A 12,998-nucleotide genomic window follows, 5' to 3' on the forward strand; every position below is an offset into this window, starting at 1 on the left:
CCCAGTTCAGCTTCCTGGGACTGCTGACATGAAGAAAAGGAGCAAAGGCAAGAAAACTCTGGTAAGTGTTGAGGTGAAGAAGGAAATTATTTCCAAACATGAAAGCGGGGTCCGTATAAGTGATCTGGCAACGCAGTTTGGGATGCCCAAATCTACAATTGGTACCATCTTTAAAAAAAATAAGGATGCTATTAAGGGGGCCGGTGTTGGAAAGGGTGTTAAAAGACAATGGAAGAAATGGGAAAATAAATCCTTTTAATTTGGATAACTGGAAAACAGGAGGTTGGCGACAGCATTCCTGAAAGCATCATTTGTGAAAAAGCTTTACAGTTGCATGCTGAGCTCATCGCAACCTCCCCCCCCCCCGGAGCAAGTGCTGAGGTTGAGAGTTTCAAGGCAAGCCCTGGGTGGTTTGAAAAATTTAAGACGAGAACTGGCATCCACAGTGTTGTGAGACGTGATGAAGCTGCCAGTGCCAACAAATTAATGATGACGAATTTGTTTTGGGATTTAAAGATTATGTCGAGTCGCAGGGCTTCGTTCCCCAGCGAGTTTTTCAACTGTGATGAGACATGCCTCTTTTGGACGAAAGTGCCAAAGAGGACTGACATCACAAAAGAGGAGCAAGCATTGCCAGGACACAAGCCCATGAAAGACAGGCTAATAACCCTTTTGTTTTGTGCAAATGCAATTGGAGATTTTAAGCCTTTGCCAGTCTACCATTCTGAGAACCCCCGGGATATTTCATAGAATCATAGAGTTGAAAGAGACCACAAGGGCCATCCAGTCCAACTGGACTGCCAAGCAGGAAACACCATCAAAGCATTCTTGACATATGCCTGTCAAGCCTCTGCTTAAAGACCTCCAAAGGAGACTCCACCACACTTCTTGGCAGCAAATTCCACTGTCAAACAGCTCTTACTGTCAGGAAGTTCTTCCTAATGTTTAGGTATCCATTGCTCCGTGTCCGCTTCTCTGGAGCAGCAGAAAACAACCTTTCACCCTCCTCTATATGGCATCCTTTAATATATTTGAACCCCTTTACCTTTACCTATATTTGCTGTTAGCTGCCCTGAGCCCGGTCTCGGCTGGGGAGAGCGAGGTATAAATAAATAAAAAAATTCTTATTCTTATTCTTATTCTTATTATTATTATATCAGATCACTAAACTCCTCGGAATGACAAATATCTTCCGGAAAAGGTTGCCCGGCCAAGAGCATATTTAGAATATATGGGGGGGGGGGGAGAGAGAGAGAGCTCTCACCTGAGATAAGTCGATAAAGTGATTTGCTTCAGCCATCACCTTGACCCGGAAGTTTGTGCCGTCATCGGGGCTGAGGGCGTAGCAGAAGACCTAGGAAAGAGAGGAATTGCTTACAACTTTCCCAAGCGTCGCAGGAAAAGGCCAGAATTTACGAAGCGCATGAACCATCACAGCTTTCCTCTATGACGAAGCAATCGCTAATATGGAATCATAGAACTGGGGAGTTTGAAAGGGCCACGGGGCTCATCTAGTCCTGCAATGCGGGAATCTTTGCCCAAGACCTTCCCTCTTGTGGCTTATCCCCACAACAGCTCCTGACTTTGGGTTTTAGTGAAGCAAACAGTCTAATCCAGGCACCCCCAACCTGCGGCCCTCCAGATGTGTTGGCCTACAACTCCCATGATCCCTAGCTCACAGGACCAGTGGTCAGGGATGATGGGAATTGTACAGGGTGGATAAAAATCAATGATTTTTTGAAAAAAAATAAAAAAAATCCGATTATTTTGATTTTATTTTATTTTTATTTAAATCGGATTTTTTAAAAAATAAAATGCTTTTTGAGGAAAATATATTACCATCTAAAGGTTATTCCATCGTGAAATAAAGATTGGTTTTTTAATTACGTAGAATAAGGTTGTATATGTTTAATTTTGGGGGTAAATAAATTCCATTCATCCATTCACAATGTCATGCTCTTCCAGAGGTTTTTGTAAGATTATTGGGCAGTTTCTCTGCCTACAACATATTATCACAGATGCTTGGTTTACTTTTGCAGTTCTCAAAGCTGAATTTGACTCAGCAGAGATCACATGCCTCTTCTTCACAGCAAAAATGTTATATATAACATGAACAGAGTTGAGAAAAAGACCTTAATCCTATTGTTCTACAAACCTATGAATACAGAAACAACCCCTTCAGTGCCAAGTTTCAAGAAGTTCAGTGAATAGAATAGAAACAATTATTTTTCTGATTGTTTGGAGTGGACAGTATTTAAGTTTTTCATGTGTGGGCTGGGCTGACAGTCAAAGTTTGTATGTATGTATGTGTGTGTGTGTGTGTGTGTGTATATATATATATATATATATATATATATATATATATATATATATATATGAGTTTTTGTTAAGCCAAATTAGTTAACAAACATGGATGTTTGTTTAAGCAAATAACATATGCTGTAATGTTACTGTTTCAGTTGAATAAATCTATTTAAATTGTTATTATTAAGGTAATGATTATTTTTCTCCTTCCTAAGTACAACAGAAAAGTTGTCCAAATATGAATGATTAACCTATTAAACTGGGGGTAAAAAAACTAATCTGAAAAGTTGTTATTCTAAAAATCTTCATCTACTTGCATATTCAAGTTATACCGGCACGAATTAGTCTTTATGTAGAAAACTATGATTTAAATCAAGCTTTACTGACAAGTGATTTAAATCGTGATTTAAATCGTAATTTAATCAAATCCACCCTAGAATTGTAGTCCAAAACATCTGGAGGGCTGAAGGTTGGGGATGCCTCGTCTAATCAATATGACAACAATGACAACAACAACAACAACAACAACAACACTTTAATTTGTACCCCACCCTCCCCGGCCGAAACCGGACTCAGGGCGGATAACATCAACTATATAACACTGGTGTAAAATCAAGCAATAATGAAATTACCTCCTAAAACCAAGTCGGGATTAAATTCAAATCCAATTAAATGGCTTTCCGCAGGATTAGAGTTGGGAACAGTCAACGCTAATCAGGCCCAACTGTTTGCGCCGCTCTTATATGGGCCTGGGACATAGCTGCCAAGTACCCCGTTTTCCCCGGGAAACCCCCATTTTTACTTACCTTTTCCCGGTGGTCCCCCGTATCACTTCGTCTCCCGTTTTTCTCCGTTATTTTCTCCTGCCGGCGGCCAATTTTTTCCTTTCCGATTTGCCCTTCTATGGGCACCAAAAATGGCCGCCGGCAGCTTCAAAAGTCGCGTCTACGCATGTCCGGAAGTGCATAGACGCGACTTCCAGTGTCGGCCATTTTTGGTGCCCATAGATGGGCGGGGCGACACCGGGAGTTGCGTCGACGCAACTTCCAGTGTCGAACGGCTGCCGGTCCTGGATTCTGCAGTCCGGGACTTGGAAGGTAAGTGTTGTATAGAATGTCCAGGGAGATTGAAGGGTTCTCCTACTGATTTCTCTGTCTTGTGAGAAACCAGTAGGAGAACATTTCAATTTGCCCTTCTTTGGGCACCAAAAATGGCCGCCGCCGGCTTCAAAAATCCGGGACTTGGAAGGTAAGGCCTGGGAGAATGCTGGGAGGCCTCTTTCACACTAGTTTTTATACAAACGGAGAAGGGGAATCAGGCTGAGCCATGACCGAAGGCCCGGCGGAGCAACTCCGTCTTACGGGCCCTGCGGAAATAAGTCAAATCCCACAGGGCCCTTGATCTCTTGTGGCCGAGCGTTCCACCAGGCCTTTTCGGTCTTGGTCGAGGCCAGCCTAATCTCCCCAAGGCCTGGGACCCCTAAGATGTTATTATTTACAGACCGTAAGATCCTCTGTGGGGCATACCAAGAGAGGCAATTCCATAGGTACGAGGGTCTTAAGCCGTATTCGTTTGTGTGGCCCAACGTGGGGCTCAGACCCGTGACCCCGAGGTTCAGAGTCTCGGCGCTCTGATGCCCTCTTGTGCACCTCACCTCGAACTTGTCCGAATTGTGCATGCCTGGGATGGACTGCATGAGATGCGAAGTGGGGTGGTTCCCAAAGTCGGAGCTCACGTAGCCAACGCGGAGCCGGCCCTCGCTGCCTTTCAGGTCCTTGGGATGTTCGTAGGGCGGCTTGTGAAGCACGTTGATCTGGAAAGGGGTTTCAAGGAAGCCAAGTTACAGAAATGACATGGGGGGGGCGGAGATGAGGCCACATCTTTGAAGTTGTTCTTATGGCTCCTCTTCATCCTGGAGAGAAGTGACTAGTGGGGTGCCACGGGGCCCAGTCTTGGGCCCAGTCTTATTCAACATCTTTATCAATGACTTGGATGATGGGCTTGAAGGCATCCTGAGCAAGTGTGCAGATGACACCAAATTAGGAGGGGTGGCTAATACCCCAGAGGACAGAATCACACTTCAAAATGACCTTAATAGATTAGACAACTGGGCCAAAGCAAACAAGATGAATTTTAACAAGGAGAAATGTAAAGTACTACACTTGGGCAAAAAAAAATAAAAATGAAAGGCACAAATACAAGATGGGAGCAGCAGAAAACAACCTTTCACCCTCCTCTATATGACATCCTTTTATATATTTGAACATGGCTATCATATCACCCCTTAACCTTCTCTTCTCCAGGCTAAACATACCCAGCTCCCTAAGCCGTTCCTCATAAGGCATCGTTTCCAGGCCTTTGACCATTTTGGTTGCCCTCCTCTGGACACGTTCCAGCTTGTCAGTATCCTTCTTGAACTGTGGTGCCCAGAACTGGACACAGTACTCCAGGTGAGGTCTGACCAGAGCAGAATACAGTGGTATGATTACCTCCCTTGATCTAGACGCTACACTCCTATTGATGCAGCCCAGAATTGCATTTGCTTTTTTTAGCTGCTGCATCACACTGTTGACTCATGACAAGTTTGTGGTCTACCAAGACTCCTAGATCCTTTTCACATGTACTGCTCTCAAGTATGGGCCTTTTAAAGGTCCGTGCCTTTAGGTAGCATAAATGTGTAGGGCGGGGTGGGGGGATTTCACAAAACACGTGGGTAGGCGAGCCAGGGTTGGGACAGGGCAAAGTTCAACAGAACACGCGTATTGGGAGGAATGATTGTGTCCAAAACGAAGGGGGACTCTGAAGGTCCATTTAACAGGAAAAGGTCCATTTAACACAAAAGGCCACAGCGTAGCCGGGCCAGCTAGTTATTATATATGATTATATATCCAAAGCAAACATGAAAGCATTCAACCTCTGGCGGAACGGAACGGCGCGGACCTCTTCACGGCATAGACCTACCTTGTCCAGGCAAAGGTTCCCATGTCTCTCAGCGATAGCCTTTCGGAAGCCGTGAGAGAGCGGGTACAGCATGCTGTGGTGGGGGTGCACCGAAGGGAGCCGGTTCTTCTCCAGCTGGTCGGCCACAATACTGACAAGCTTCTTCATTCTCTCGTCGTAATCGGTCCAATCACAGACGATCTTAAAGGAGGCAAAGAAAACCCTGAATTAGGTTCTACCGTAGTAGTGATGTATGGAAGTGAGAGCTGGACCATAAAGACGCCTGCTTCTTGGGAGAAAAGCAATGACAAACCTAGACAGCATCTTAAAAAGCAGAGACATCACATTGCTGACAAAGGTCCGTATAGTTAAAGCTATGGTTTCCCCAGTAGTGATGTATGGAAGTGAGAGCTCGACCATCAAGAAGGCTGATCGCCAAAGAATTGATGCTTTTGAATTCTGGTGCTGGAGGCGACTCTTGAGAGTCCCATGGACTGCAAGATCAAACCTCTCCATTCTGAAGGAAATCAGCCCTGAGTGCTCACTGGAAGGACAGATCCTGACTCTGAGGCTCCAATACTTTGGCCACCTCATGAGAAGAGAAGACTCCCTGGAAAAGACCCTGATGTTGGGAAAGATGGAGGGCACAAGGAGAAGGGGACTCCCTGGAAAAGACCCTGATACTGGGAAAAATGGAGGGCACAAGGAGAAGGGGACTCCCTGGAAAAGACCCTGATGTTGGGAAAGATGGAGAGCACAAGGAGAAGGGGACTCCCTGGAAAAGACCCTGATGTTGGGAAAGATGGAGGGCACTAGGAGAAGGGGACTCTCTGGAAAAGACCCTGATGTTGGGAAAGATGGAGGGCAGAAGGAGAAGGGGACTCCCTGGAAAAGACCCTGATGTTTGAAAAGATGGAGGGCACTAGGAGAAGGGGACGACAGAGGACGAGACAGTTGGACAGTGTTCTTGAAGCTACCAACATGAGTCTGACCAAACTGCGGGAGGCAGCGCAAGACAGGAGTGCCTGGCGTGCTCTGGTCCATGGGGTCACAAAGAGTCGGACACGACTGAATGACTAAACAACAACAACAAGGTTCTCGATTCAGGCAGGTAGCTGTGTTGGTCTGATGCAGCCGAAAGACATTAAAAAAATGGTCCAGTAGCATCTTTGAGACCAACAAAGTTTGTTCATAAGTTCAGATTGTTCAGATGTTTTGGACCAATTTCCATCATCCCTGACTACTGGTCCTTATAGCTAGGGATCATGGGAGTTGTAGGCCAAAAGCGTGGTATAAGCTTTTGTGTGCATACACATTTCTTCAGAGACAGTGAAGAGGAAGTCCCCAGACCCTGATATATGGAGGGAGGGTGGGGCGGGGCTTTTCTCTGAAGGGTAATAGGAATCAATGGGTATGGTCAACCTGTTGGTGACTGTGACGGACTGCAATTACTCCTGTGGGAAAAAGCAAAGGGATGACCCAAAATAGCTTTAGCATATGTCATGAGACAAGAATCCCATGTCTCTATTCAGACCAGGGTCTCTCCATAGTTTTCAGTTTAGCAATAAGTTGTATTTCAGCAAGTCTATTTCTGAAATTCTTTTGCAACAAGACAGCCACTCGGAGATCCTATATTGAATGTCCCGGGAGATGGAAGAGTTTTCCTCCTGGCTTCTCTGCCTTGCGATTCCCGATGTCAGGTTGATGTCCATTTATCCTTTGGCGTAGGGTTTGGCCTGTTTGTCCAATATAGAGAGCTGACAAACAATATAGAGAGCGGACAAACAGGCCAAACCTGAAATAAAATAATTGGACTGGATGGCCCTTGTGGTCTCTTCCAACTCTAGGATTCTATGATTCTATGATTCTGTTTCATTGCACATACTAAAGCTATTTTGGGTCATCCCTTGCTTTTTCAGTCGTTCACAGTTGCCAGCAGGTTGGCCATACCTATTGAGTCCTACTACCCTTCAGAGAAAAACCCCGCCCCGCCCTCCCTCTATATATCAGGGTCTGGGAACTTCCACTTCGGTGTATCTGAAGAATTCTGCCTGCACACGAAAGCTTATAGAATCATAGAATCATAGAGTTGGAAGAGACCACAAGGGCCATCCAGTCCAACCCCCTGCCAAGCAGGAAACACCATCAAAGCATTCCTGACATTTGCCTGTCAAGCCTCCGCTTAAAGACCTCCAAAGAAGGAGACTCACTCCACCACACTCCTTGGCAGCAAATTCCACTGCCGAACAGCTCTTACTGTCAGGAAGTTCTTCCTTTTTTTATAATAGTTTTTATTCAATTTTTCCAAATTAACAAATAAAACAAACAAAACAACATTTTTGACACAATTCATCTTAGATTCACCCATCTCAATTTGCTCTGCCGAGCTTTGACTTCCCTCCCTCCCTTCCCGCGGTTTTCTTATTTACTCCTGTTTCGCAGTTTATTGTCCTCACTTCAGTCATTTCGTAGGATTTATTTCAATCCTGCAAGTGTTTTTAAACTTCTACAGTTCTTCTCCATATAATCCACAAATTTACTCCAGTCTTTTCAGAACTTTGTCTCTCCCTGGTTTCGGATCCTGCATGTCAGTTTTGCTGATTCAGCATCAGTTTCATCTGCCACTCATCAATCGTTGGTATTTCCTGATTTTTCCATTTTTGGTCCAACAAAGTCCTGGCCGCGGTTGTCGCATACATAAACATTATTTGGTCTTCTTTCACAATCTCCCCTCCCATAATTCCTAACAAAAATGTCTCTGGTTTTTTGGGAAAGGTGTATTTAAAAATCTTTTTCAATTCATTATACAGTAATACCTCGGGTTACGAACGCAATCCGTTCCGGATCGCAGTTCGTAACCCGAATAGTTCGTAAACCAAACGCGACCCGAAGCGCCATTTTGCGCAGACCGCACATGCGCCGCTTCTGCGCACACACGCGCGGCGAAAACACTTCCGGGTTTGCGCAGTTCATAACCCGAACTGTTCGCAAACCGAGGTGTTCGTAACCCGAGGTACGACTGTATATCACTTCCCAAAATCTTTTAACTCTGTCACATGTCCACCACATATGATAAAATTCACCATCCTTTTCTTTACATTTCCAGCAAGTTTTACTACTCATTCTATACATCTTAGCCAATTTTACTGGTGTTAAATACCATCTATACATCATCTTCAAAACATTCTCTTTCAAGGCGGTACATGCTGTAAACTTCAATGTTTGATTCCACAATTTCAACCACGCATCATATTCAATATTATGCCCAAAATCTTTTGCCCATTTAATCATAGCATCTTTTGTCAGTTCATCATTTGTATACCAGTCTAACAACAGATCGTACATTTTCGACAGTAGTTTAGCTCTGCCTTCCAACAATTCTATTTGAAATTTGGACCTTTTGTCCTCAAAACCTATTTTTTTATCATCCTTAAGTACATCATTTACTTGGTGATATTGTATCCATCTCATCAACACCTCTTTAATCTCCTCATAAGGTTTCAACCTCCAACCCTTCTCTGTTTTGATCAGAATCTCTTCATATGTGGCCCTCCTCCCATATTCACTTTTTAAACCGTCAATACCTCTACTGGTGAGATCCACCATGGAGTTTTGGTTTCTTCCCTTGCCAGACGAATCTCATCAGGGTTTTTTGCCATTCTTTAAGTTGTCCTGTGCCTTTTATTATAGGTATAGTCTGAAATAGGAATAACATCTTGGGTAGCACGTTCATCTAATTGCTGCAATTCTTCCCAGGAATGACAGCTTCCTTCTAGTCCATCTTTCCATGTCTCTCTTTACCTCTTTCCATACTAGTTCATAATTATCATTGTATAAGTTGATATTCTTTGTTGTCATCCATATACCCAGGTATTGTACTTTCTTCGCCACAACGATTCCATATTTCTGTTGGATTTCTTCCCTTTCCTCAGTCGTCATATTCATCACCATTATTTTTGTTTTCTGTCTATTCAACTTAAATCCAGCCAACTGTCCAAATTTATCAATTTCCTCTATAGCTTCTGCAACACTTTCGTTGGGGTTTTCCAATGTCAAAACTAAATCATCTGCAAAAGCTTTCAATTTAAATTGTTTGGCACCAACTTTAATTCCTCTAATCAGTGAGACCTCTCTTAATCTATTCAGTAATACCTCCAGGACCATGATGAATAATAATGGCGATAATGGACATCCTTGTCTTGTACCTTTTGTGATGTCGAAATATTCTGTTAATGTGTTATTTATTATCAATTTTGCTCTTTGCTCCGAATATATCGCTTCGATTCCGTTCAGAAAAGATCCCTCTACTCCCATCATTTCCAGATACTTCTTCATAAACTGCCAAGATATATTGTCAAAAGCTTTTTCTGCATCCACAAACATTAACACCGCTGGCTTATCAATCTTGGTTTCCAGATATTCAATTACATCTATTATATGTCGAACGTTGTCTTTTATCTGTCTACCAAGAAGAAAGCCGGCTTGGTCTTTATGTATTATCTCACTCAAAAGTTCTTTTAATCTCTTGGACATTATATCTGCAAATAGTTTGTAATCATTATTCAACAGTGATATTGGCCTGTAATTTTTCACTTCCAATCCATCCAAACCTGGTTTCGGGATCAGTGTTATATATGCTTCTTTCCATGTGTTTGGGATCTTTCCACCCGTAAGAATGTTATTCATCACTTCTACTAATTGTCCATTCAATGCTTTATAATATTTTGCTGAAAGTCCATCTGGTCCAGGGGCTTTTCCTTGTTTCATTCTTTTTATTGCTTGTTGTACTTCTAATATTGTTATTCTATTATTAAGCTTTCTTCTTTCCTTTTCCGGAATCTGCTTCAAGCTATGTTTCTCAAGATAATCTTTGATTTTACCTTCATCTTCTTTTCTTTTGCAATATAGATCTCTATAGGAATTCTGAAAGGCTTTATTAATTTCTTTCGGGTCTTCCGTCATTCCTTCTTCTGTTTTAATTTTTGTAATTATATTTTGGTTTTGACATTTTCGTAATTGCCAAGCTAACAGTTTTCCTGTTTTGTTTGCTGATTCGAAATTCTTTTGTCTCATTTGCTTTATTTTCCATTCGATTTCCTGACTGATTAACATAGAGAACTGCGCCTGCAACATCTTTATATTATTCTTAGTTTGTCGGTCCTCCGGTTTCTCAATCAGGGTTCTCTCATTCTCCATGAGGCATTTCAGAATTTCTTCTTTTTTCTTTTCTTTCTTTCTTTTCAGGAAACCGTTTTGCTGTATTAAGAAGCCCCTCATTACTGCTTTACTCACATCCCACACCATTCTTCCTAATGTTTAGGTGGAATCTTCTTTCTTGAAGTTTGAATCCATTGCTCCGTGTCCGCTTCTCTGGAGCAGCAGAAAACAACCTTTCTCCCTCCTCCATATGACATCCTTTTATATACTTGAACATGGGTATCATATCACCCCTTAACCTTCTCTTCTCCAGGCTAAACATACCCAGCTCCCTAAGCCGTTCCTCATAAGGCATTGTTTCCAGGCCTTTGACCATTTTCATTGCCCTCTTCTGGACACGTTCCAGCTTGTCAGTCTCCTTCTTGAACTGTGGTGCCCAGAACTGGACACAGTACTCCAGGTGAGGTCTGACCAGAGCAGAATAGAGTGGTACTATTACTTCCCCGGATCTAGATGCTATACTCCTATTGATGCAGCCCAGAATTGCATTGGCTTTTTGAGCTGCTGTGTCACACTGCTGACTCATGTCAAGTCTGCCTACACACGAAAGCTTATACCCAGAACAAACTAAGTTAAGTCTCTAAGGTGCTACTGGACAATTCCTGAATTAGGTAATGGTTTTACCATTACCGTGGTACCTTGGAACACCGGAAACCCCGGACGCATTGGCCCTTAATATGGTGAAAAACTCCGCCTCACCTGCAAACAGTGTGCCAGGTTGCAGTAAGCGTCAGGAAAGTCCGGCTTCAGTTTCAGGGCGGTGCGATAGGAAGCAATTGCCTCTGGGATGTTTCCGGAATCCTAGAAAAAGGGAGGGATATTTCAGCAATCGCCACCTGCTTTTTGTCTCAACCATCCAAACCAAACATGAAGCAGAAACAGAAGGCGCGACAATCCACACCCGCTGGACTTGTAAAAAAAATAAGAGAGAATTTGGGGATAGCACAGGCTTCGTCTATTTTGTCCCTCCAGATGTTTTGACCGGAAGTAGCGCTGCCGCATTTTGGAACTCGGCGGAGCATGCTCAGAAGCGACTTTTGATGCTGCTGTGCCCAGTTCCAAAATGGCAGCCGCGCCAGAAGTCGCACTGCAGCCATTTTGGAACTGGGCAGAGCAGCATCAAAAGTCGCTTCTGAGCATGCTCCGTTCTGCCCAATTCCAAAATGGCCGCCGCGCCAGAATAAACCGGGGAAAAACAAAAAAATCTGTTTTTTTCACCATAAATGTATCAGCGTGCCCCTCTGCCTCCTCGCAATTTCCCCCTTTTTCTTTTTGCGACACTTCTCGGTCAGATTTCCCCGTCGTCACCCCCCCCCTGCCGTTTTTTTGTTTAAAGAGATTTAGCAGAGACGCAAAGCTCACCTTATGGATGGAAGCGAGGTTGCTGTGGGCATCGGCAAATGCAGGATTTATTTGGATGGCTCTTGTGTAGCACTGCAGAGCTCCTTGGACATCTTGCATTTCCTTTAAGGTGTTCCCCATGTTGGAATAGGCGTCTGCAAATGTGGGGCTGATCCTGAAGCGGAGGGCATGAGAAAAAGCATAGTTTTGGCACAAAAACACGTTGAAAGTTACGCTGCAAATGTAAGGGTTGAGAGGGCTCTTGCTATCCTATATAGCAAGGGCAGTTCATAAAAAAAACCTCTTTTTTGAAAATGCCTATGATTATAGAATCCTAGAGTTGAAAGAGACCACAAGGGCCATCCAGTCCAACCCCCTGCCAAGCAGGAAACACCATCAAAGCTTTCTTGACATATGCCTGTCAAGCCTCCGCTTAAAGACCTCCAAAGCAAGCAGACCTTGAGGACGGCCTCAAGAAGGAGGGAGGGAGGGAGGAAGGGAGGGAGGAAGGGAAGGGGTATGAGAAAGAGACAAGGAAGGAAGGGGTGAAAGAGAGAGAGAGAGGAAGAGAGAGGGAAGGAGGGAGGGAGGGAAGAGAGAGAAGGAAGAGAGAGAAGGAAGGAAGGAGAGAGAACGAAGCAAGGAAGGGGTGAAAAAGAGAGAGAGGAAGAGAAAGGGAAGGAGGGAGGGAAGGGATGGGAGGGAGGGAGGGAGGAAGAGAAGAAAGGGAGGGAAGGAAAGAAGGGGTGAGAGAGTGAAAGAAGGGGAGAAAGAAGGAAGGAAGGACAGGTGGAAGGGGTGTGAGAGTGAGCTACTGTCCGCGGCATGGCAAAGGGGGAGGAAGGGACAGCCCCTGCGATCGCGGTGGAGGAGGAGGAGGAGGAGGGGAGGGGAAAAGCCAGATTTCGGGCTCATCCCCCCTCCCCCTTGCTGATCGTGTATACAGTATATGGAAAATGTTTGGAGTGTATGGAAATAACCATAAAAAGCTGAAAATAGAAAACTTAAAAGAAAAAAGAGAAAGTGCATTATCCACAAAAGGAGAGCTTTCCCGCAGGCATCAGACCAGTGCAGGAGCAGGAGCAGGAGCAGGAGCAGGAGCAGGAGGAGGAGGAGGAGGAGGAGGAGGAGGAGGAGGAGGAGGAGGAGGAATAATAATAATAATAATAATAATAATAATAATAATAATAATAATA

General features: G+C 44.0%; 1 protein-coding gene across 3 annotated transcripts in view; it reads right to left on the bottom strand.

The window, feature by feature from the left end:
* Window positions 1-12,998, bottom strand: part of OGT (O-linked N-acetylglucosamine (GlcNAc) transferase) — a 68,049-nt gene that overhangs the window by 28,481 nt on the left and 26,570 nt on the right. For all 3 annotated transcript variants that reach the window (XM_060270359.2, XM_060270358.2, XM_088665235.1), the window contains exons 10-14: window positions 11,824-11,977; window positions 11,161-11,262; window positions 5,266-5,445; window positions 3,959-4,117; window positions 1,265-1,354 (exon numbers count right to left, since the gene is read on the bottom strand). In XM_060270359.2, the coding sequence (XP_060126342.1) occupies window positions 1,265-1,354; window positions 3,959-4,117; window positions 5,266-5,445; window positions 11,161-11,262; window positions 11,824-11,977 (685 nt within the window). The remainder of the gene's footprint in view (window positions 1-1,264; window positions 1,355-3,958; window positions 4,118-5,265; window positions 5,446-11,160; window positions 11,263-11,823; window positions 11,978-12,998) is intronic.

This window comes from Zootoca vivipara, chromosome Z2, assembly GCF_965207765.1.
Source record: "Zootoca vivipara chromosome Z2, rZooViv2.hap1.1, whole genome shotgun sequence".
Lineage (NCBI taxonomy): Eukaryota > Metazoa > Chordata > Lepidosauria > Squamata > Lacertidae > Zootoca > Zootoca vivipara.